Raw genomic sequence first — 24,577 nt, 5'->3', positions numbered from 1 at the left:
AAAATAGCCACGAGGCCAATAGAAACGTTCTTCAAGAGTAAGAAGTATACTTCTGTTTAGGTGGCACAAGTGAAAGATAGACGGTTAGTAAAAGAGAACCTAAATAGGTGGCTATGACCCAAAACTCTGGCCGACCCTGTTCAATGAAAGAAGTTGATATCCAGGGATCCATTTAATAAGACTTTTACAAGTGTACACTGTAGCTATTGCTTCTGAACTCCAAAAACCATGTCTATACTTTACAAATGACAGTTGTAAAATTTCTTTTAAATTGACCTCAGGGCTTCACTTAAACGACGCCCCTTTATTATCTAATGATATGCCGATAACATTAGCAATGCTGACTAGTACCGAGCTATTAGAATGTAGAACAAGTTTTGTCTTTTCATTATTTCTTCAGGCACTGTCGGCACCTTTTTTACATTAACAAAGCGGTTGAATTTAATACGGTCAACAGTTAACAAGAAAGAGAGCTATTTTTTGGACATATAAATAAAGTAAATTGGACTGACCTTCAGCTATCAAGATCGCTGTCTGACGGTGTCCAAGATGTTAGAACGAAATTTATATGTTTGGGAATAGAATAAAGAAAGAGATATTCCTTAACAACCGCCCCCTCGACAGCGAAGAGAACAAGTATGATTACAGGAGAAATCCGATTAGCTGTAATGGCTTTTAACGCGCGTTTTTTGCCCAGACGTCACGCTACCTTTTAAAATACAAGTGACCGATTTTGATCGGTAGATCCTTTAGTTACAGGACGAACTTGACCACAAAAAACCGTTCTGTACATTGAAAAAACCTTATGTTATTTGAATCTCTCTACTCCAAAATTTTATAGCGGATTAAGGGAGACCTCGATCACGAGCTGTGATAGATCACGACACTGAAGAAACAGTGGTATAACTCCACTTTAAATCGTTCGTGGGGAGAGCTTAAGGAAACCTCATTTTGTCATCCTTACGTGGAATATTGAAAGCACATAACGGAAAAAACATGTTGCCTACCTGAATGGCAACACTTATGTTGTCAGCACCCTTTTAGATCTCTTATCATTGAGTGGTATTTCGTGCAAAACAGGCGTGGTGCTCTCTAGCCACGATACCAATGACGTCGCTCTCAAATCTTAAAATGTCACGCAAGTCGAAGATCAATTCTAGTGTATGATCACACATAGACAAATTGACTTATCAGGAAACTTTTGCTTTAATATTCAAACAGATATCACTAGTTTTATAAAACGGTAATAAATAAATAAAAAAACATGAAAAACTAGTGGTGCTTAAAAAGATAATCAAAATAACTTGCTCGTTTTAAAAAACTATAGGTAATAAATAGATATAATTGAACAGCCGCTCCTAAAAACCATTACTATCTACAAAAAATTATCAAAACACGAAAGTTAAGGTAATAAAAAAATTATCAATCTGATATCATTGATATCATAAATATCTATATATTAGTAATGATGAATTGGAAATTTTTAAGTCGCGCGAGAGACTGAGTCGGCACTTTCACATTACCCATAATGCATCTTGTTCACTTGCTTGATTTCTGCACAAACATGGTTTTTGCCTCCTCTTGGAACGACCGTAATACCCAGGATAAATTAAAAACAATTATTATACAAAACTTTAGCGGGTAAACAAGATTCGAAATTTGCGAATAAGAGAAGCGAAGCGTCCACAAAAGGCGGTTCGATGGTACAACTCAACACAGATCGACTCAGTCTCACGCAAAACCCCAGAACGGTCTATTAGTAAAATCTCTGAATAACGGTTAATTTACAGCGTAAGTGGATTCAATGTATGCGTATAATCTTTCTTTTCTAATATTTTTCTATTTGTACTTGCACAACAATGTTCAGTTCTCGAGTGACTATAAATTCGTCGATAAGCAGACTTTCAGCAAACTCAGCCTTACCCCATTCACACTTGCACTACCAATCTTGAGCCGTGTTAATACCAGGGGCACCAACGACTGTTTTCTGTTTTTCTGTTCGAAGAGGCAAATATTGCCTAGAATTTTCTCTTTCTTAAGAACGGCTAAAAATCTCTTAATGAGCGATCCATTTAGGTACAATTTTCGAAGCTCACCTAAAATATTCTCTACGATTTTCTGAAGTTCAATATTTTTACATCTTACTCCTTCATATCTTGACAGCTTGATCTCTTAAAGTTTAAGTGTTGGCAGTTGCAATTATTTCCGGTTGAAATACCGTCCTAAAGCATATTTAGACGATACAACTCGTGCTGCGACTGTCGGTATTTCAAAAGTATGATACTCGTGTCACGCAAAAAAAAAAATTCGCTTGTAGGAAATATTTCCTGACTACAACAGCCAAAGTTGTACCGTCTGAAACGCCCTCTTCGTATTTTAATACCATTCTCCGCTACAGCACAGAGAATTACCCTCAGAAAGGAAGAATAATTGGGATATCGACAAAATAATCCAACCTCGAAGATTGAGTGGAATCTCTTTACATATTTACATTGTTCCCAACCAGGATATTAAAGTAAGGTACTCTAGATAAGCAATTTGAGAACCCTGGATATTCGCTAGGGTTCCCTGCGTACCTGCGAGGACCTAGGGGAGAGTACCTACGAAGTAACCAAAATCTCTTTAGGTACCGTTCGGAATCACTTAGGGATACTCCAGACCATTACGGTCATGGTTAGGAAAAGTCTTTGGAGAATTTCAGTTGGTCAGGTTGTTGCCAGAGACGAGAGCCTTTATCCTCTACATTTTCTTCTTCTAAGGAATCGTCCACAAATATAGGATTATGAACTACACCCCTGTGTTTCCTCAACACCTCATCAGCAGATTCATACATTGGGTTGTCGCGTGCAATCGCTACTGTGTCGTCTGAGATTCTTATCTCTGTTACTGAAGAGTTGAGATTCTCAGTATTGGAAACCTCCCGACGAGCACTACATATTTCACCTCCTATCGGTTCAGCGATAAATGCAGGGTTTTCAAAATTGTACCCACCAGTTTGCGCCATCATTTCCCTGAAACGTGAGCTCACTTCAGGTGCTTTTCGTCTGGCGTGGTATTGTATTCGAGCACCTTGAGAGCGGTATTTTCTTCGTCTTCTTCGCCACAAAATAAGAAGTATAATAACGATGACAATAGCGAGCAGAGCGATGCAAGCAATTAGTGAGTAGAGTCCCACGGGACTCAATCCCGCACTCGATTTGCTTCCGCTGCCGTCTGTGGCAGTGTCAGCAGTTATGTCGCAGATCTTTCCCAGGAAGTTTGGTGGACAGACACAAGAATAGTCTTCGCCTCTCAAGGGATAACAGGTTCCACCTTCGAGGCAAGGATTGGGGTTACAGTTCCTCCAGTTCAACTCACAGTTCTCCCCAGTCCACGGATAAATACACGGTGTGCAGTTTTGTCCCCAATAACCTGGTGCGCAACCTGAACAGTTTCCACCCCAGGGGGCCTCACAGCGGCAAGTAAACTTCGCTGGATCTTCGGCGTATGAAATGCACGTGCCATTACGTGGACAAATTGTCGGATTTTCTCGACAGATAGTATCATCTGTATCGCAGTTCACCCCAATAAATGGGTCTTTACATAAGCAAACAAAGCCATTTACCCTGTCCACGCATGTGCCACCGTTAAGACAATTGGCCCGGTCGCAGTCGTCAATATTTATCTCACAAAGTTTTCCACTGAAACCTGGTTTACAAAGACATCTAAAATCATCGATGAGATCCTCGCAATTTTCTGTTCCACTGACATTACATGGATTAGGAAGACATTCGTTTATTTCTGCATAGCAATCAGGAGGTGACCATCCGGGTTTGCAGTTACACGAGTAATTTCTCCACCCACCAAACCCATCCACACATCCACCGATCGTGTTACCGGGATGGCATGGGTCGGGCTTACAATAGTCTATATCATCGCACAAAAATCCACTACCAGTAAAACCAAGTTTGCAAATACACGAGGCCCGTCCCGGGCCCGCTCGGGAGCAAATAGCATACGGACTGCAGTAGCTTTGATTTGTCGAGCACAAATCTACTTCTACTATGGTGATGGTCAGAATATTACTCGTGCTCAGACCACCGCTGTCTGTGGCTATCACCTTGAGAACGTACCGATCACGAGACCAGGCATTTAACTGGCTTCCCACCAGCAGGTATTGTCCATTGACTTCAAAGTCCGCGATTATCTCATTTTGATCTCCTTCGATTGTCACAGAAAAGGTGTCGTTAACATCCTGATCTTCCACAAGGAACTTTCCCAGAATGTCACCGATTCTTGCATTTTCAAGAACGCTCACACTCGTCCTCCCGTCCAACGTGACGCTGGTCGGAGGCTCATTGACATCAGTGATGGCAATATCGAACGTTTTGACAAATTTCAAGTCCGTTAGTACTTCGCGCGTTGTCAGTTGCACTGTTATAAGCGGCGTTGTTTCGTGATCAAGTGGAGTGCGTGACACGACGATGTCACGTCCGATTAGGCGAAACGGTACTCCACGTGACGTTAATTCGTACGAGTAACCCGTGCGCGTGAAGTCGGGATCTACCACCGTAAAGTTACTTACGATTGCTCCATTACTGATATTTTCCGGGATCGTAAGCGAAGACAGCAAGACGTTTGTTGGTGCTTCAGGAACGTCCAGGACAAACACAACCAAAGGCGCAACTGTGGACATTTTGGGAACACCATCATCTGTACATTTAACATAAAGAGAATAACTGGTTTGAGTTTCATAATCGAGCTTTTCACGGACTAAGATAGAGTTGGTACCAGGTTGAACCATAAACTCAGACGGCACAGAGTCAACATCACTCGAACGTTTACGTCGGGAGCTCGAGGGCGCATGCGCATCTACAGTAACGAGCAGTTTCGCTTCTGCTTTGCTCACCAGCTCACAAGCATGCGTCTGGGGCCGAGAGGGATTGTTAATATTGTCTTCGTCAATAACATGTACATACGCCACGATTGTGATTCCGACATCAGCAGTTTCGTTGACAGTTGCAATAGCCCTGGTTATAAGCTTGATGTCTGAAATGTTCCGGGGTGGATTTGGGTTAATAATTGTGTCGCCTTGCGAGGCTGAGAAAATAACGTTTGAAGGTGGGTCGTTCGCATTTAATACTTGAATTACGAACTCCCTTTCGCATGACAGTCCGCCGCTATCACTACACATGAGCGTTATGTTATGAGACGCATGCTTTTCGTAATTAATGGCCAGTCCATTGCCAGTTAAGTACAGCTCCACTCTAGACATGTTCATCTTCACTCCAAACCTACCAGCAGCATCGTTTGTAAGTCGACAATGAAAGCGCTGAGAGGAGCTCGTGACATCAGGATCCAGCACTGTTACGAGACTCACGACGGTGCCAATTGGAGAATTCTCCTTAACACTAGCAGAAGACAGCTGAATATCATAGGGCGCTTCATTTACGTCAATAATAGGAATGGACAGAGTCACCACCTTTGACAGTTGCGAATGCAAACCACTATCTGTAGTCGTTACAGTGAGGTTTACATGACGGTGTAGCTCAAAATCTAGCACGCTGTTATCTGAAACGTACAGCTTGTTTACGTCACCAACGACGAGAGCTCCAGAGGGGGTCTGGGCCAAAATGACGTAAGTATGCGTCTGGCCACTGTCTTCGTCTATTGACGTCATTTCTGCGACAAGTGAACCAACCTGCAAATGATTACAACAAAAAATAATCAATTCTTACTTTCTTAAAGAAAGACAGTCCGTGGATAAAATTTGAATTATTGCGATGAGGATGCACAGGCGCGTATCTAAAACCGGCGACAAAATTTGTTGAGACACTTTGCCCTTAAGGCGCTTTCTGATGTTTTGCCGACTTCAAAAGGGGACAATGAAGCTTTCCTTTCCCCATCCCCTCCATTCAATGTTGTGCCGCTCTTCGAGCTACCTGTAGGAAACAACAAACACTCCAACATTGAATGGAGAGGCAGGGGTGATCGTGTCGATTGTTTTGTTCTCCGAAGTTACCCCAAAGTGGACAATGTCTCAAAAAATTGCCACCAATTGTAGATTAAATGGTGACTTCTTTTGAAACAACTAGCGCTTCCAGCGGGGTGCGTGAGCATGCTCCGTAGTATTATTTCATAAACACTCCTTTCCTGAGTTTGCGAGTCATTCAGATAGGATATTGGCTGGTCCCACTTTCCTCAGTAACTATTCTACTGAAAAATTAACTTTAATTATGAAAAATCTGACCAAATTCTGTAAAACGGAGTAAATAAGCACGGATATGCACCTAGTGGCGTGTCAGACCTTGATTCTGCGCGACCCCTTCCTCTCACAAAAACCACATACCTTAGCATTTTCAGCGATTTCCGTCCCTTGTGGTAGCATTATTCCAGATGGCACGTCATTGACGTCTAGAATACTGACTACCACCTCCTGGGTAAAGCTATCGTTGCCGCTGTCAGTTGTGGTAATGTTCAAGTTGTAGCTGTTCTGTTTTTCGTAATTAAACCTTACAGAAGTTATCAGTTTATCTCCTTCAATAGTAAATGATATTTGTGGTGTGACGATATATGAGTGGTTTTGCCATCTATCTTCATCTACTGTTTTCAGTACAGCGACCACGGCTCCCGGGCTCAGATTTTCAGCAACCTAAAAATGATGACAAGGGTCATAAAATAATGTTGCATTGACAAAGTGTAGATCTCACGTGCGCTTGTGTTCAAATGCGCTTTGTACTGAAGTAATCCATCATGAATAGATATAAACAAGCCTTAATGATGGGACCATACAAGCTAGACCGCAAAAAAGACCTTATTTTGCCTGGGTCAAGATCACATGGCCAAGCGGTCAAAGGAAAGGTCAGAAGTTAAGCCGGGAGTGAGGGTAAAAAGAAGAGTGAGACTAGGGAGAGATTATAACGGCGCCTTGCAAAACTGATTCCCGATGTTGAGATTTTTGCCGTCTACAATACATGTAAGCTAAATCATTCATGTGCCAGCTACCTAGGACTCATATTACAATGGACGCATGTGAACACACCACAACACACAATATGAAGAGCAAAGAAAAAAACCGACTATCAACATGGAGAAATGTGAAAAGCCACAGTGCAGAATTGTTTAAAACTGGCCTAAAACAATTATTGGTCGTGAACGCTCTTGTTTTTTTATTAATCTTCCATCAGAAAATTAGACGCAAATGTCATCGTGCTTAAGTTTGCTTAAGTTTTTCTCGGAATGCCGTACATGTAATGCCGTTTTCTCGTTGAGCCATGTGAAATCGAGTAATCGACCAGCTAACTTACTAAACTGGTTTGTTTCAACTCGCTCAAGGGAAAAAATCTTCCTGTTACAGCTGCTGTCGTAATAGTTACCTCAAATTTTCTTGAAAAAGACTCAATTCTAAGCGGTGGCTCGTTAACGTCCGTTAACTCCACAGTAAATTGTTGCTGAATTGATTCACCGCCCTGATCCTGACATTCAATATCCACCAAATAATCCGGGCCATCCGGGGCTTCGTAGTTCAACATCCGGGAATTCAAAACTGTTAGTTTCCGACCCATGACCCTGAATCTTCCAAAAGCGTCGTTTCGTAGTCCACAAGTGATGTTTTGAGGGACAAATTCTTCATCCGGGTCCGTAACATTTATGATGCCAACGACAGCTCCAAAGGGAGAATTTTCTGCAATGAAGAGGTTACTCAGAGATATTGACGTCGGAGCCTCGTTCACATTCGTGACGTAAATGGTAAAGCTTTGATTAGTTGTCAGAGAGTTGTTTGAGTCATTAACCCTGACGGTGATTTGGTGGCTCTGCGCGTCTTCAAAGTCCAACGGTCGACGCGTCATGAGCTTCCAAGTGTATTGGACATTCGTGACAAGAAGCTAAAAAAAAAAAATAAAGACGGATAACTCAAACTGAGTTAACATCAGAAACCCATCTCCCCACAGCATCCCTGGGTGACGAATAATTGCCACGGCGAAATTCGTTTTGTTCTTAAACGTCCGCAAGACCCATTACAGCAGCTGGCCTTCTAGATTCCGGTTTCTTGTTGCTTATTTGCAAGGTTCTTCGCAGTTCAAATCTTTTCGCTAGGCAGTACACTTCGCTGATCTCAACCGCCACTGCTGGAAATCCTGCTCAGCTCGGATTGGGCGGGAATTTTATAGGCACGCGAGATGTATGTATAAATAGACTACAGATCTAATAAGCTGTGAACCAGGCCAAGACTTTATGCGTCGATGGGCTCTTGGCAGTATCTGGTATTGAATATTTCAAGGGGAAGATTGCAAACTAAAAGTATCGTTAATTTTGCCATGTTACAAGAAGAACAAGTAATAATCTAATCACACAAGTTTCTCTACTCTTTGAGGTAGCCTACACTAGAAAGCCGTCTGAGACACTTCCATAAACACTCGGCATATTTCAACATATGTCAGGTTAAGATGGCAAACCACGAACACAAGGCATAATGGGTCAACAACACTTAATACCCGTGTCTTGTTTGCACACAATCAAGCAGCAAGCTTATGTTTTACAACCAATGTCGGGTTTACCTCGAAAGCGGAGTCATGATTATCAAGGAGCTCAGCAGACAGCGTGTTTAGCTGTGGGTCCTTCACTGTGATCACACCAACCAATGCGCCAGACAGACCCTCAGTCACGTGATTATGGTGAAGAACAAGATGTTTTGGAGGCTCATAAACGTCAATGACCTGCAAGAAAATAATGACGGCAAATGGTCAGCGTTTTTAGAAACTTTACGAAGGTGAGCAACATGATACACAGTGGTTCGACTGGGTTTCCCAGGACTTTACAAAGTGCAATAAGTTAAATTTTTAGACGTATTTTGCTCCGAAACAAATTGCTGGAATAGTTGCTAAGTTTCTTCCACAAACCTTGTAATAAATTTAATTAGTTTTTCCTCAAGGAAAAGAGTTTTTTTTCCACAAAGATTGGGTCAAAGTTATAAAATGAAAAGGAGCTGGATACACGTCAATCTAATACCGATTTTGCGATAACGCTCTTATTCAAAACAGAATCCTTCTGACCCTGATAAGACCAACCTGGATGAAATAATTAAGGGTTTCAAAAGCTATTTTCTTACTTGAATGTCGAAGACCTTAAAATTAGTGGCCCCTCCACTGCCGTAGACGCGGATAACGATTTGGTAATTATTCCGCTGCTCATAGTCAAGTGGCCGTGTGGTCACCAGGTCTCTATAATTCACAGTATCTCCGCTGACCAAAGCAAAAGTTCCATTCGCGTCATCGTCCAATTGAAAGACCAAAGTTTCATTAGAGTCCGAAGTCCTCGCCGTTATAAGCCCAACAAGACTTCCCGCTAGCATATTTTCCTTGATGTGTGAGGAATTCAAAGAGATGTTCACTTGCGTCAGCAAAATGTTGCTCCTCACTTCGATAAATAGTCTTGAAGGAAAGCTTATGTCATCCCCATCGCTACAAAACAAGTCAACGGGGTGGCGAGACGATGTTGCGTTTATCAGTGGTTTTCTAACGAGGAGCTGAAGACCAAAGATTTTGAACAAGCTATCTGGGTCCAAAAGATAGCAAATATGAGAATCGCCTTGATCTTCATCTACAACGGTGAATGTCCCTACTAGACTCCCCACAGAGGCATTGGAGCTTACGATCTGGTTTGACAAGTACACGGCGCTAGGAGCGTCATTGGCATCCACAATACGGATATTGAAGCTTTTCACGATGCTAAGCCCGCCTTTATCTCTACATCTAACCTCAACTGTTATCACGTGTGAGTGATCAAGCTTTTCATAGTTGATTTGCCCGTTCACTAACAAAGCATCGTTTTCGATCTTGAAGATGTCGTCACTAATGACGTCACATTTTCCAGAATCACCTCGATCTGGGTCTTCCATCGTTACGTTAGCTACGTTGTAGCCCAGCTGTCGATTCTCCTCCACGCATAACCCGGATGATGACACGCAAGGTTTCCTGGGCCAGATAATAATGTTCGTTGGCGGTTCATTCTTATCAAGAACTGTGATATTAAAGTCTTGTTCAAACGAAAGCCCCGCGCTGTCGGTCGCTCTCAGGCGCACTGTAAACGGATTACGTGTTATTTCGTAATCGACATCTGAGGAAAGTTTCAGAGTATGGCCTTCAACCGTGAAGATGCCAGTGGGATTAGCTACAAGCGCAAAAGTATGATTGTCGCGGAGGTCTGGATCCAGCGCACTCAAAGAACCAATCACTGTATTCAACGGTGAATGTTCTAAAAAAGAGTCTGAAGATAAGACAATCCCACTTGGATTTTCATTCACATCAAGAACACGAATCTCAATCACAGAGGTCACGCTGCTGCCGAGAGGATCAGTAGAACGCACGCGCAACATCCATTGATCACGTGATTCAAAGTCCAATTTCTCGGCCCAGGCTACCACTAGTGAGGATTCATTGACGGCAAACACGTCGTTATTTCCTAAGATTGAATACACATGAGACTGGCCAACATCTTCGTCTACTGTCGTGAAGTTACCAATCACAGAGCCATTACGGGTTCCCCCAGAGCTAGCCTTTGTGAACTCAGGGATAAAGCCCCCGTTAAAAATGAGATGTGTAGGAGGATCATTAGAGTCTATAACTGTGATGCTTATAGCTGATACACTAGCCAGTCTGGGAGAACCATCGTCCCTTGCTTCAACTGTTATGTTAAAGCTCGAAGCCTCTTCGTAATTCAGTTTGGAATGAAGACGAAGTTCTTGACCAACGATCCGAAATCTATCCCCAGCATTAACAAGCAGAGTGTAAATGACTTCATGTCCAGATTCAGCATCAGAAGAGTTAATAACACCAATAACAGTTCCAAGAGAGGCGTTCTCATAAACTACTGACGAGGTTATGGTTGGTGGACCTGTTAAAAGGAGAAACCAAATGAAATCTTTTAGACCAGCTACAATCCTGGTCAGAACGTTTGGGACATTCTGTATTTCGTGTAAGGAAAATGCAATTCAAGTTAATCCCCGTCTCCCCCTGGAAAGTGTTGGGTGTTACAGGTCAAACACCCTTTACATACCTTGCTCACGTTATGGACCTCAACTTTATTCGGGGGGTGGGGGAGAAATATTGCTAAGGCCTTGTTTATGAGTGAGTATGGCCGGTTAGCAGCAAATTCCATGCAAAATCACGTGCAAAAGGGAAGATGTCCCAAAACCTTTTGGCCCGGATTGTAGCTAAGTTCATTACTAATTAAAGTAAACGTTCATTACTAATTAATTGAACGTATTTCTAACTTTACCCTGTCGACCCGCCTATGTTTTTTCGCACCCAATGTCCATTCCTTTTGCCGTTTATTTTTTGAAAACTATCGCAATTCTATTGCAATAGTACCTCCACTATCGCAATATCCATGCGACCTGTTGCAAAACAATTGCAGTACTTTAAGTTTCAGTCCCCAATAGTCACACCTAGTTGTAACCTGCTTTTAAAGCGCAGCGCTGTTTTCCAGGAACTCTTCTGCTTTTTTTCATAAACACCCCCCTCCCAATTACGGATCCTACTCAGATAAAATGGGTACAATGAGTTCAGGCAGATGAAAGCGGCTTCTCGGGTTTTTCCTATAATGAGACGTATTGATGAGCCATTAAAAACTTACTTGGTGGCTCGTTGACATCCGTGACATAAACAGTAAGGTTCTGAGTGATGGAAAGCTGTGGAACACCACTGTCTGTAGACATGACAGTCACAGTGTAAACTGATTGTCTCTCATAGTCCAATTCACCACTCACAGTCAATAACCCTGCCATACCGTCAACACTAAAAACACCTGCTCCGTCAACCATCGCATAAGAAAAGTCCTGATCTTCGTCATCATCGATCGTTGCCAGTTTTCCCACAGCAGTATCACGGGGAGAGTTTTCGGGAATAAGGGGTGAAGAGAGCAAGATTCTGAGAGGAGGACTGTTGGAGCCAGGGGCCTGACTTGCGCATTGCGCCGTGATGGCACTCCACTGGCCTGATGCTTGACACGTGATGGTGTTTGAGCCAATCAGAAATCCCTTTGTACAGGTCACAATGCAAACTTTACCAAACCTGAAAACACACACACGCTTAGAGGAATATTTCAAATTTCATTTTTCATATTTCAATGTTGGGGGGCGCTGCGTTTCCATGGGAGAATTCGGATCTGTATAATACAGTACTACCTCGTGAGTAAGAACCTACATTTTCCCAAGTTTGCCTCAACAGGCTCTAACAAAAACTTGTAATTAGCAAAAACTTAGTCCAATATGGGTTGTTCTATTGGTTCTTATTTTCTGACGAAAAAAATTACATTGGAGAATCTAGTGCTATTCAGCTTACTCTTTACTCCAACACTTTATTCCGGTGGACCGTAGCCGACTCCAGAAAATCCTGAATCTTCAGCATTTAATAGAAATAGATTCGTAGAGAAATACTTCCTGCCAAAAATATGGTCAACAAGGGCAAAAAGATCCTTGATTTTCTGGTTTGATTGCCATGGTAAATATCGGTGTTTGGAGTCACTGTTTCACTGAGATATTACTATCACTTAGCTTGAACCTGGATATTTGACAAAGAAACGCAATGTAATAACCAACCAAAGCAACTAAAGCCTCTGTCTCCTGCCGAGGCCTCTATGTGTTGTAGGGGGACTGGGGAGAGGGGAAAATGAAAGCATGCAGGGGATGATGGGAAGGGGAAATGCCCAGTTGGAGCCTCTGTGAAGAAGAGCAAACTAAAGTAGTACTGGTATTAGCTTGTGCCAATGTTAACTTGTTTTTTCGGATTATTAATACCTGTATTGATCCACAGTCCCGTCACATTTGACCACAATTCCTTCAATTCCCTTAGGTATCCCACAATCCAACAAGTCACAGGTGTGTCCATCATCTGCCAAACTGTAACCAGCATCACAGCTACAAACATAGGATCCAAAAGTATTCACACAACGATGCCGACAGGAGTGATTTGAATGGCTACATTCATCGATATCTCCACATGTAAGCTGATCACTATTCAGCAGAAAACCTGGGTTGCAGTCACATCTGAAGCTGGCGTGTGTGTTGATACAGAGCTGCTGACAGGAATGCTGGCTGGTTGTGCACTCATTAATGTCATCACAGCTATTGGTTACAGGATTGTAAGTGAGTCCAGAAGAACAAATACAGTTGTAAGATCCTGGAGTGTTCTCACATTGATCTGGAAAGAGAAAAGAATAGCCTCTTGATTTTAAACTTCAACTTCAGATTGGGACTGGCGTGTACTTATATGAGATGTAAGAGACTGAAATCTGAGTTAGAAATGTGTTGTTCACTTTAGTGAATGTACATATAGAAGTCCGAAATCATCATCATCATCACCATCATCATCATTCTCTGGCCTGTGACAGAATTTTTCATCCTTTTGAAAGCTGGAGGTGTGCAATTGGTGTGTTGCCAATACTACCTAAGGTAGCATGCTGGATGTTGGCAGACAGTGAACTCATCCCTATTTGACAGGTCTTGTTTTTCATCCTGCTAGGTTGCATGCCACCCTCCTCGTCTGCACAGATATGGTGACGATGGAGGGGGCAGTTAAGATGCTGCCCCTCCATCCATGTGGCAGCTTGGTCTGTGTTACAGTGTTACTAGTAACAGAGGGAGACTTGCCCCTGACCTCACCTGTCTTTTCCAAAATGATCATCTCAAAGGGTGAAGAGACAAGTAACCCATGAAAGACTACTGATACGTTCAAGGATCACATATTATTTCACTCCAGTCTTAGAAACACAAAATACGCTTTTAGTTCTTGTAAACTTTTGAGTCTGTGGATGAAATGCTAGAGTACACTCACATGAAACTGAGTTAATCACCTGGGCAATGATGAGCATGAGTGTGACACTCATTAATATCCACACAGGAGTGTTTGTCTGCTGCTAGACTGTAGCCAGAGCGACAGGAACAGAAATATGAAGCTTCTGTATTATTGCAGCTGAATTCACAACCCCCACGATTAATGCGACACTCATCTTCATCTGAAAAGAAATACAATTCATGTACATTAAGTTACTGTTACAGATCAGAAAATTGCAGACTCTCAAATCGTAATATTTCCTTAAGCCTCAGTGTTACATCAGTGCCTCAGTGTCATGGCCAAGATGACTGGCAGACGCCAGTTAGTTTCAGCTAAATTCACATCTCATTACCACCATTATTAACACCTCCATGGATAGCTTTAAACGGCATTTTTTTTTTTGCAAAATATCCAGAAACAAGTGGTTTATTTAAAGATCACCCCACACTGTGCATTAACATCTTGGAATCCCCCTTCTGTCTTCTGTCTACTTTTTTTCTACCACCCAGAAACTTTCATTCTGGGTAAAGGACTTCCACAAGAAAGGGGTGGGGATGCTCAGCAGAAAATTGGATTTACAACATGTTAACCCTGAGGCAGACCAATCTGGGGGAGGTTCAGTCTTTATCTGGCACCTAAAAGCTACCTAATTGTGATACAGAATTTGTCACACAATGCTTCTATCTTCCTTTCTATTTTTCTTCTTTTGCTTTCTAGAAGTGCAGCCCTAAGTGATACCAGTGTGCTAAAAATATTGGTATTCCATCCTGAACAAATCAATGATACAAAAAACTGCAAGATACACCTGTATACCATTAAAAAGATAAGCATCCCCACTTTTTTTATATGGGAGCTACCCCACCTTCCTCCCCCAGAATTTCCATAGCCATTTCTCTGGTTCTGGTCCTCATTCCTACCCTTTGGCCCATTTTCACATTCTTAATTGAATATACCTTTACAAGATGTGTCATCACTCTGCAAGGTGTAGCCTTGCAAGCAGGAGCAGTTGTATCCTCCTGGGAAATTGATGCATAGCTGTTCACATCCTCCACGATTGTAACTGCACTCATTTACATCTGAAAGCATATACACAAAAAAATGTTACTTTTTTTTTCGTTCAAAGATGAAGTCTCAGGTGAATAAAATCCTACCCTGACATGTCTTGTCATCAGAGCTGAGTTCAAATCCTAAAGGACAGAGACATCTAAATCCACCAATCAGATCCAAGCATGTATGACTGCAACCTCCATTGCCCACTAGGCATTCGTTGAAGTCTGAAAATGGTACAAAATTCAATTTTTTTCAGATTTTATGAAGTTTGAAAGGAGTGTGAGATTAATGCCCAAAAAAGGCAAAGTGCAATGAAATCAAGTTAATTGGTAGTAATATTTAAGTTTTTTAAGGAGGGTTTATCAAAAAAGTTAATAAACAGGTTTGGATCCCTCCTTTGTCCACCTGCATCCTCTACTGCTTCAAAAACACTTGTAGAAGGAGCAAAAAAAAAAGCAGGGGGCATTCCACCCTTTCTTTGGGTGCCTTAATGTTACCACATCTTGTTTTCTTTGCTTCATAAATTATGTTTATTTTACACTGGATTGTTGTAACTGCATAATGACACAGATTTTTCTATTTATTTCAGCTTTACCACATGCATGTGCTGCAATACGCTATAAAAGCCACTTTTTTCTCGCTAGTGCTTCTCATCTGGTTCTATTCCCATTATTTACATTACCGCAAATAAAGCAATAGGCAGTCACAAGTAAGACCCTAGATGAGAGTACAATTACACAGTCTGCCCAGGAACAAGCTGATTGAAGCACCCTTGTACAGGTTGTAGTCTGTAGTCTGTTCTCCGGGGGGAGGGGGAGAGGGGTACTCCCATATTTGGGTTAGATACATGTAGGTATGTGCCACCCCATAGGGTATGGTTTTTAAGGGTCTACATCCTTAAATAGGGTATCATTTTTGCATTTTTTTTTAATAGGTTAGCACTATTATACACTGTATTAGCAAAAATTCAAGTGTGTAAATGCCCAGCTACACGAGAAGCAAATCATCTGTTAAAACAGAACTTTACTTTAGAGTATTAGGAAAGTGTTTTGAGGAAGATTTGATGTGTTTCCATTAAATTCTTAGCTTTTGTTCTTCCCTAAATCGGGTCTCATTTTTCAGGTTTTGGCCTTATTTAGGGTATCAGTGTTTATTTTTCTCAACTTTAAATAGGCAGGGGCATAGCCAGCTTTTTGACTAGTTGTAGGCCTGGCAGACTTTCTTTTCGGTTATTATTTTTATATCCTAAAAACTGTATGCATGGCTAGTACGCACTAACATCACCAACAATTTGAGCTCTTAGGCTTTTTTGCTCTCCTCAAAAGCGCATTCTGGTAATTACTGGTAATTATTACAAGCAGTAGAATTGAATTATCAAACCAAAATTCGTAGGCCCAGGCCAACAGGTCTATGGGCTGGCTATGCCCCTTATAGGGTCAGGTTTTAAGACACTGGGCGGCACACACCTATCCAAAATTTATGGGATTACCTTCCTGGGTCTGTTCTACGCGTGACTGCTGATATAACACTGTGGAAGCACCACAATTGCTGCCAAATCCACACAAAACAAGACTGTATTTATATATCTTTAATAAAAATTAAGAACACTAGTGCTAAATCAGAATGGATCTTACCTGCACCTGGTTGTCGATCGGGATGATAAACATGTAAAGCTGTTGGCCTGGTCATGCCTCCAGTGATTCTCACCCTGTCATCTCCTCTATCCTTGTTACAGTGTTCAATACTATGCTGTTGCCAGTCACTCCAGTATATCCGATCACCAAATTGCGTCATTGCATACGGATGATAAACACGAGTCTGATCAATGAGAACCCTGCGGTTCTTCCCATCAAAATCAGACTTCTCTAACTTGTCTGTATTAGCATCAGCCCAGAACAATTTACTGTCAATATAGTCTAAAGCAACCCCATTTGGCCATACAATACCTGAACTTACAAGGACTTCTCTGGCTGTTCCATCAGTCATATTGGCACGCAATATTTTGGGCTCACTGCCCCAGTCTGTCCAATAAACTTTGTTGTTGCCAGGATCAAGAGCAATAGCTCTTGGTTTGTCATGACCGGTGCTTATAAGTGCGCGACGTTCTGTACCATCCAGATTGATAACCTCAATTATTTTATTGCTGGCATCTGTCCAAAAGAGTTTACGGCCCATCCAGTCAACAGCCAAATCTTCAGGAATTCCCAAGTTTTCTACTACAAAATCTTCAACACCCCCAGGAACAAGGCCATTATCAATATGGACCCTCTGAATTTTTTTAACAGAAATGTCTGACCAATAAATCATTTGTGTTTGTATGTCAAAGTCCAGACCAACAACATTGGACAAGCCACGGACGACATAATTGTAGCCAGTACCATCAAGGTTGACTCGACGTATGTCCACAGTATTACCAAATATAATGAAGGGTTCAGGGATGACACAGCTTATCAATTCTACCAAACTAAACAAGACTGAAAGAAACCAGTCAGCAGCATGTAAAATCTTAATAAAATAAATACTGTGATATTATCAACAGAAAAGTTGTTTATGATTAAAGTTGTTAATAAAATTTTATCCTTTTTAAAGTCAAAACCACTTCTTCTCACCTGGTGTATCCTTCTTGAGTTCAAATAATTATATGCTTTGAGTAATAATAGATCTATACAGTTAGCAACCTCCCTTCCAACCTTTTAAGATACTGAATATGTTATGAGCAGGTACTTAGAAGAATTTTTCTGGTTACACCTGTTTCCGTTATTTTAACTGGTCAAATTTTATTTACATGTACCCTAGTTTAATTCTCAATTTCAGGAGGCAAAGGAAATTGAGAATTAACCTGTGTTAAAAAATGTTAACCTAAAATCTAATTTGACCTGAATTCACTTCTCTGTTGTACAATTTTACCTTTTCATTCTCTGCAATGAAGTTGAAGGGAAGTGGGGATTGCAACTTTATTAAATCGAATCTGTATTGAAGAGCAAGGGTTAGATACATAGCTCAAACCTCTTGGAAAAATATGCTTCCCCCTGCCCCTGACATGGTACTACAAGGTACGAAAAATTAGTTCATTGACAAATAGTTCCAACAAGGACTAACTCAATACTGGCCCTAAAAGCAGGGGCATAGCTACCTACAAGTATATACCAGTACACACAAGCATACCTGAGAAAATGTCAAATTGTAAATTATTATTAAAAAAAAAAGAAAAACAAAGCAAAGCAATTTTATAACAGAAGGGAAATGATAAGCTAGGGCTGAAGAAAGTGGAATTATTGTAAACCAAACTTCTACACAGGAATTCATGAAAGCTGGTACTGATCCTACAATCAAGAGATTTTTACAACACCACACCAATAAAAGTTCCCCCAAGGGGAATGACTTTGGGGATGGGGAAGGGTGGACCTGGAAAACTGTGTATAACTCCTACCAATGCCCCTTCCTAAAAGGCAGGTTTTACTGTTCAACTGTCTTTTAATTTCACTCCAAGAATGAGTCGATAGAACCTTTATAAGGTGCTTCTAACGTTTGAGTCTGTGGACAAAATTCTGTGGTGTGACCACTCAAATAATGAAACCTTCTTTGTTTTCAGCATTTTGCAAAATAAAATTTTTGTCTTATATTTACTTTCATGTTACTTTGGCCACCTTGGAACTGAAAGGGTTACATCATTTATTTACTCACCAAGAAAGTTCCATAATCTCGCAAACTGAACCCGGAAGAAGGTCATTCTTAGCAAGATGAACTGGAATAAATGCAAATTTTGACAGATTACTATATTTCGAGACATAGATTTGAAATGGTGTAAGGCAAAAATTCTTGCCGCGTAGATTTAAAACGGGATGCTTTCACCTTAATTAAAGAGGGAGACCACACATCTTGAACAATGGAGTTCAACACAATGGAAACGACGTATATTATGCCCTCGTTAAATAAAAAAAATTAAGATCATGCAAGGATTCCTTGGACATTTTTAATCGACTAAACGGTGGCTTAATCCTTTCAAACTATATTTTGTGGACCTAAAGCTATCTTTGCTTTAAGTTCTTGGAGAAAGTGTACACTTCCTTTCATCAGTTTCATGAATCTTTCATCAATATCTCATGGTCACGAACAGTGTAAAGTATGATAACAAAACGGTTGCTGAGTCTCAAAACAAAATGTTATCACAATTTAACTAAGCTCACTGAGGTTGAAACGCCACATATAACGACTGGTATGATCCATAAATTATTAAGTGAGAGTTTCCAGGGGGTTTAAGAGTTTTTTTTAAGATGACTGTTTTCATACGAGATATAAATACGTACTCTACTCCTCTCTAAAACCTACGTACCATGGCAAATTAACCTCGTCGCTTCTTCGGAAGAACTGCTGATTTGTCATGGAGACTAAATGGTGGCTTGATCCATTACTTTGCCGCTTGTTTATTTGCTGAAGACTTTGTTATAGTAACGAGCATATTTTGCCTTCTGATCATCGACATCATCTGTGGGTCTTCGACGAAATTGACAGATGCATGAAAAGAACAAAAGCGATTATCCGCAAAACTAAACAAACTTTGTAAAAACAAAGAACGTTTCCTCGTGATGATTGGTTAGATCATTGAGCTGCATCCATTTTTTTCATTCAATATTGAACATTTTGCGGTACAAATAAAATTGACTTCTTCAAAAATACAAAACACAAACTGGACAAAAATCCCGCGTTCTTTGCGCGCAATTTTTCCGAGGGTAGATTCCTTCAGATTCGGTAGTTTCCGATCTCCCTCGGAAAGTAATCGACAATATTCGATTTCCCAGACGTCGGACGACCCTGGAAACGAGTAGCAGTGAGTTCAACAGCCGAGGAAAAGTTTGTAAATGTATTTTGCCATTTTAATTCAAACATATTGACTGCTCACGGCTAGCATGGTAGGAGATTTATTCATAAAACACTACTGTATAATGCTGTCTTGTAATTTTGAGAATTTCGATGTGATATGGAGGTTAAAAAATCCGATTGAGATAGTAAGCTTATACTCTGTATACGCCCGTAGTCCACTTCCCGTTCCTCATAATGCAACTTATTTACCTCAAAAATTTTGCTAAAGAATTGTTTTCAATTTCTCTTGGGGCAGCTGTAATACCCAGGAGAACTGAAAAACAAAGGTTATGCAAAATTTGGAGGCCAAAAAGGTGCATTGTGGGAAATGTGGAAATGTGTGGCATATATAAAATACTTGACGCTCATCAAAGGAATTCTTTGGTCCAGGGGAGCTTTATCTAGTAGGACCAGCTGAGAAGCTGTTATGATTTATGGTTGTCAAATTTTAATGTAAGGATGAAATGCATGTATTCAGTTTGGCATGAATGAGTCAATTATAACTCAAATATTGAATATTATTGTTTTCACAGATGATTAACATTAATGTATACTCAGATTTGTCCTGTCCTTGGTGTTATGTTGGCAAGAGACGTCTTGACAAAGCCATTCAGCAGTTTTCTCCAAGTAACATAACTGTCAACTGGCATCCATACATTATCGATAAAAATACAGCCCAAAAGGGAGAAGAGTACATGGCATACAATATTAGAAGGTAGTGTTTCTTAAAGAAATTATTAGTGGCTTCAAAAAACCTCTCCACAATGGTGTGTATGCAAACTCTCCTGGATACCCTCAAGATCTCCAGCTTGCAGCACAAATCTCCCTTCTCCTATATGGGTCATTTATTCAAATCTCCTGGACAAAATCAACATTTTAAGTTTTTCTATGTTTTAGCTTGGAGGATTTCTCCATAATTCAGAAATGGTTTTGACTTAAGGTTAACAGTCAGTTACTAGCAGCATTTTTGCACACATTTAATCACTGGCACACAGATTTTCATCATTACACAGGGACCGCGGAGCAAAGTGAAAAGTGGGAGGGCTGACAATTGAAAATAATTTTTTGATATTGAAAATCGAAAAAAGGAATAAAATCATAGTATTTGATTTGTTTCTGTCGCGTGACTTTGCATACTTTATCCAGTATTTGTTGCTCTTTATAGGTCGGCCTTAGTGAAGATACCGAAATTCTTCATACGATTTTCATTCCGTCCAGCAAATGTGTTTTCTAGTACTGGTTAAACTCAAACTCACCATTTTCCGGCACTACAAGTAGTTGTCGTCTTTTCTGCAGAGCTTACAGACTTTGACGAAGTCCCAGATAACTCTAATAAACGACCAACATACACCGTCAGTTCAGATTCAATGCAAGAAAAGATGCGATTACAATTTTAGTATAGAAAATACTACACTGAAGTGATCCGAAAAAAATTTCTAACTATGGCCGTTCACTGTTCAAGTAATGTATTCTTCTTGCCATCGAATATTTCATTGATTCGAAAGGAGAAAGACAAAATATAAAACTTTTATCAACTCAAAACAACTACTCACCTTCGTTTGGCTTGAAAAGGCTAGTAATTTTCTTCATTTCGTCTGATAAAACTGATAAAAAACTCTGTCGGAGCTGGAAGTACAAAACACGCTGCCGAACGAAGCGAAGGGGTGGCCAAGTTGGCCAAGGCATGGCATTCGATCAAGGGGCAAGTCGGCCCCAGGGCACAATTACCGCGAAAAGCACAGCGCAAAAATGCCTGACGTTTGAAATTAAAGAAAATACAGAGAATATAGCGGAATATAGACGGAAAAAACTTGTTTCTATTTTTTTTTATTTTAATTATTTTTCTTTTTAGCGCAAAAAGTGGGGGCGGGGGCGCAAAAAAGTGGTGGGGCCGCGGCCCTAGCAGCCCCTCCCCCTCCGCGGTCCCTGTTACAGTCATTGCAGAGGCAATGATTGTTAATGGTTTGTACCTCATGTGACGGTATGCATGATGTCCTTAGCAACACATAACTGGATTGACTTGTGTGTGTTGGAGGAGGAATAATTTAGAGTAAGAATAAGCCCACCCCCCCCCTCCCCACCAGTGTTGCAGTGTTGTTCATATTTTAATGCTTCCCAAAGACTGACCAAAAATTAATGTTTGATTATTTCTTCTTTCTTCAGGTGGGGAGGTGACGGTTGGACACACTCACTTAAAAGAGCAGGACAGAGAGATGGATTAGCATTCAAGAACTGGAAAATCTGGCCAAATTCTTTACATGCTCACAGACTTGTTCATTTGGCTGGGGTGCAAAAAGGAGCAGAGGGTCAGGGAAGAGCAAAGGATATTTTATTCCGTATGATCTATGAGGATGGTTTGAATGTGAGTGAAGTTGAGACACTCATTGAAGCTGCCAAGGAACTGGGACTGGAGGGAAGTGAAGAGTACCTGAAGTCATCACGTGATGTGGATTTGATTTTGTCTGAAGATTCCCATGCAAAGTCTGAAATGAAAATATCTGGTGTGCCATTTTTTGTCATATCTGGTAAAAACCAGAAGACAGTGTCTTTGTCAGGGGCCCAGAGCACAGAACAGTTTTTAGCAGCTCTTAATCGTGTTTGCCAGTAGCCCCTAAACTAATGCTTTTAAGCATTAGTTGTCTTGTACATTTATACCTACTGAAATGTCAAAAGCAATACACAGTCGAACCGCCCATAAGCAACCGCCCAAGATGCAAAGATTTAGTGGTTGCTTACAGGAGGTGATCTCATACCAGAATCAAACTTCAGGGGGACTAAACTGAAGAGAAGTCCGTACACATCTTCTTTTTGGCAGAGAATGTATTAAATGCAATTTCTAAGTTACAATAGTTGTTAGTATACTCTGAATAGCAACGTAATGTTGACAAAATGTGATAGATACATCAGAACCTGTTACGCCAGTGGCGGGGGGGGGGGGTACTTCTATATAAGAGGCTAATGGGGATGTGCTGCTGGATGGGGTCGCATTTTCACAACTGGATTGACTATAATGGGGTCGCATTTTCAATTGAGTTACTAGAATGGGGTTGCACTTTTTCGGATTTTTGGGGGTAAGACAGTTCTTCATGTTTACAGTTAGCAAACGTACCAGAGTGTTTATTCTGTAGGTGAAAAGTAAAGTGTTGTTCATTCCATTTAAAATATGGGTCAATTCATAAAAATAGAAAGTGACTAAGTTGGGATCGTGAAAATTACATATTTTCCCAGAAGTGACTAAGATGGAGTCTATAATTGGTCACAGAATGAACTATGATGGGTGGGGGCTCTGACAGGCCAGCGACACATATTCAGCAAAAGTTAATCCAAGTACCCCCCCTGCCCCGTGCTGCTACGTGCCATCAAGTGGTCACTTACATGAGAATATTACAAAACCGTCACCCCAAAAAGTGGTTGCGGTCTCTTACAAGAGGTGGCTGTTTACGAATAGTTAACGGCCAGCTTGGCATCAGAAGAAAGTGGCCGTTGAAGACAGGGTTAAACAAGAGTGAATGTATGGACTGTCCGCCAAAAAAAGTGTTGATTGTTGAGAGGTGGCAGTTGTGGAGAGGTGGCCATAAGTGGAAGTTTGACTGTATAGGGCTTTGACTGGAAAAATTGGTGTTAAATATTCAGTCATTTTCCTTTCTGAACACCTCGTTAATACGACCAGATTTTATTCTTGGTGGTCGCAATGATGGAGTTTCACTGTACTTAAGCAACCTTGGAGAATTTTTTCTTTGGTTTCTTCTTCAAACAAGATTGCTAAATTTTGTGTAAATGTTTTATATTACCGTATCCTCCAAGATCACTATTTTTTGGCTGTCATTTGGAATTCGTATGGTTAAGAAAGTTACTGTGGGTACTCCCTTTGTTTATCTTGCGTCAATTGAGGTGTTGAAAAAAGGACACTCGAGAAAGATTGTCTATTCTGCTAGCTGTAATGGATGACATGTCCTAATTCTCACATCTTGTGCTTGATAATTGAGACTTAACAATTTTACTGTCCGATAAAAATTCACGCCGCTACTACTTAAGCTTCGAAAGATAGAGTTAAATAACAAATAAGAGATAGACATAAATAACAATAACTTGCTCTCAACAACTTGAGCTAGGAAGCGAATGTATACCAGTGTATACGGAGCTATACTCCCCATTTTAGAATGATTTTGCATTCAAATACATTCCACAGTAGAGGATAGGCACGTGTTATTAACAACTGTATACATTCTAGGTATTCGGTTTTTGTGATAGTCCGGAGTAATCAAAGTCGAGGTCTTCGATCTTAGTTATTTCAGATATCTCAAAAACCGAAAACAAAACAAAAGACAAACAAACCGTTGCACGGGAGCCTCTTGAAAAAAAAAGGCTTGAAAATCATGCATTCCACGCGCAACCTACAAATTAGTCAGTTATCTGCTGTCAGATAACTAGCCTATCCGACACCTATTTGAAGGCTGCGCTGATTGCCAAAACAATCTCTTAGTCTCTTAGCCAATGAGAAGTCAGGTAGTCTGTACAATGTATAATAACGATATTTGCTGGCTGCTTATACTGATGAACTATCGTGCGGTCTCAAATTACACCCGGTTCTCAACCTTCTGACAAACGTCTGTGTGTGGATACCTTGTTGATTAGACACACTGAATTCTGCAAAGCTGATCGTACTACGTGAAAATTAACTTTGAAAGACATATTTCACCTAGTATGATCAGCTTTGCAGAATTCAGTGTTTCTACTCAGCGTATTTTTTGCTGATCAGGCCCTCTATAGATCCAACGTTTTGCGGCATATTCGTTGGCGGTCCTTTGCAGTTTAAATGTCAATTTGTTGAGTAGCTCGAAATTCACAAAATCACG

The 24,577-nt window shown here is 40.8% G+C and overlaps 2 protein-coding genes across 2 annotated transcripts; one reads left to right on the top strand and one right to left on the bottom strand.

Moving 5' to 3' along the window:
* Positions 1–1,188: 1,188 nt before the first annotated feature.
* On the bottom strand, positions 1,189–19,548 carry LOC140951559 (protocadherin Fat 4-like). Its single transcript, XM_073400836.1, has 13 exons — positions 19,195–19,548; positions 18,546–18,606; positions 16,496–17,335; positions 14,963–15,085; positions 14,765–14,887; positions 13,831–13,992; positions 12,776–13,178; positions 11,614–12,050; positions 9,089–10,872; positions 8,538–8,696; positions 7,356–7,865; positions 6,329–6,631; positions 1,189–5,680 (listed from the first exon to the last, which is right to left on the bottom strand). The coding sequence occupies exons 1-13, from the start codon at positions 19,195–19,197 to the stop codon at positions 2,675–2,677; spliced, it is 7,914 nt and encodes a 2,637-aa protein (XP_073256937.1). The 5' UTR covers positions 19,198–19,548; the 3' UTR covers positions 1,189–2,674.
* A 96-nt stretch (positions 19,549–19,644) lies between these two features.
* On the top strand, positions 19,645–22,577 carry LOC140951558 (uncharacterized protein YwbO-like). The gene is made up of 3 exons (XM_073400835.1): positions 19,645–19,771; positions 20,255–20,436; positions 21,885–22,577. Exons 1-3 carry the CDS (start codon positions 19,769–19,771, stop codon positions 22,327–22,329), a joined length of 630 nt encoding a protein of 209 aa, XP_073256936.1. The 5' UTR covers positions 19,645–19,768; the 3' UTR covers positions 22,330–22,577.
* Positions 22,578–24,577: the final 2,000 nt, after the last annotated feature.

The sequence above is a fragment of the Porites lutea genome, chromosome 11 (genome assembly GCF_958299795.1).
Source record: "Porites lutea chromosome 11, jaPorLute2.1, whole genome shotgun sequence".
Classification (NCBI taxonomy): Eukaryota; Metazoa; Cnidaria; class Anthozoa; order Scleractinia; family Poritidae; genus Porites; species Porites lutea.
Note: the sequence above shows the minus strand (reverse complement) of the source record. Positions and strands in the feature narration are given on the sequence as shown.

Excerpts from the sequence above, each read along its gene's own strand:
- LOC140951559 (XM_073400836.1), bottom strand. Across the intron at positions 15,086-16,495 it reads CGATCGACAACCAGGTGCAG|ACTTCAACGAATGCCTAGTG; the intron begins GTAAGATCCATT and ends TACCATTTTCAG. Across the intron at positions 13,179-13,830 it reads TCATGCTCATCATTGCCCAG|ATCAATGTGAGAACACTCCA; the intron begins GTGATTAACTCA and ends TTCTCTTTCCAG.
- LOC140951558 (XM_073400835.1), top strand. Across the intron at positions 20,437-21,884 it reads ATGGCATACAATATTAGAAG|GTGGGGAGGTGACGGTTGGA; the intron begins GTAGTGTTTCTT and ends TTCTTTCTTCAG.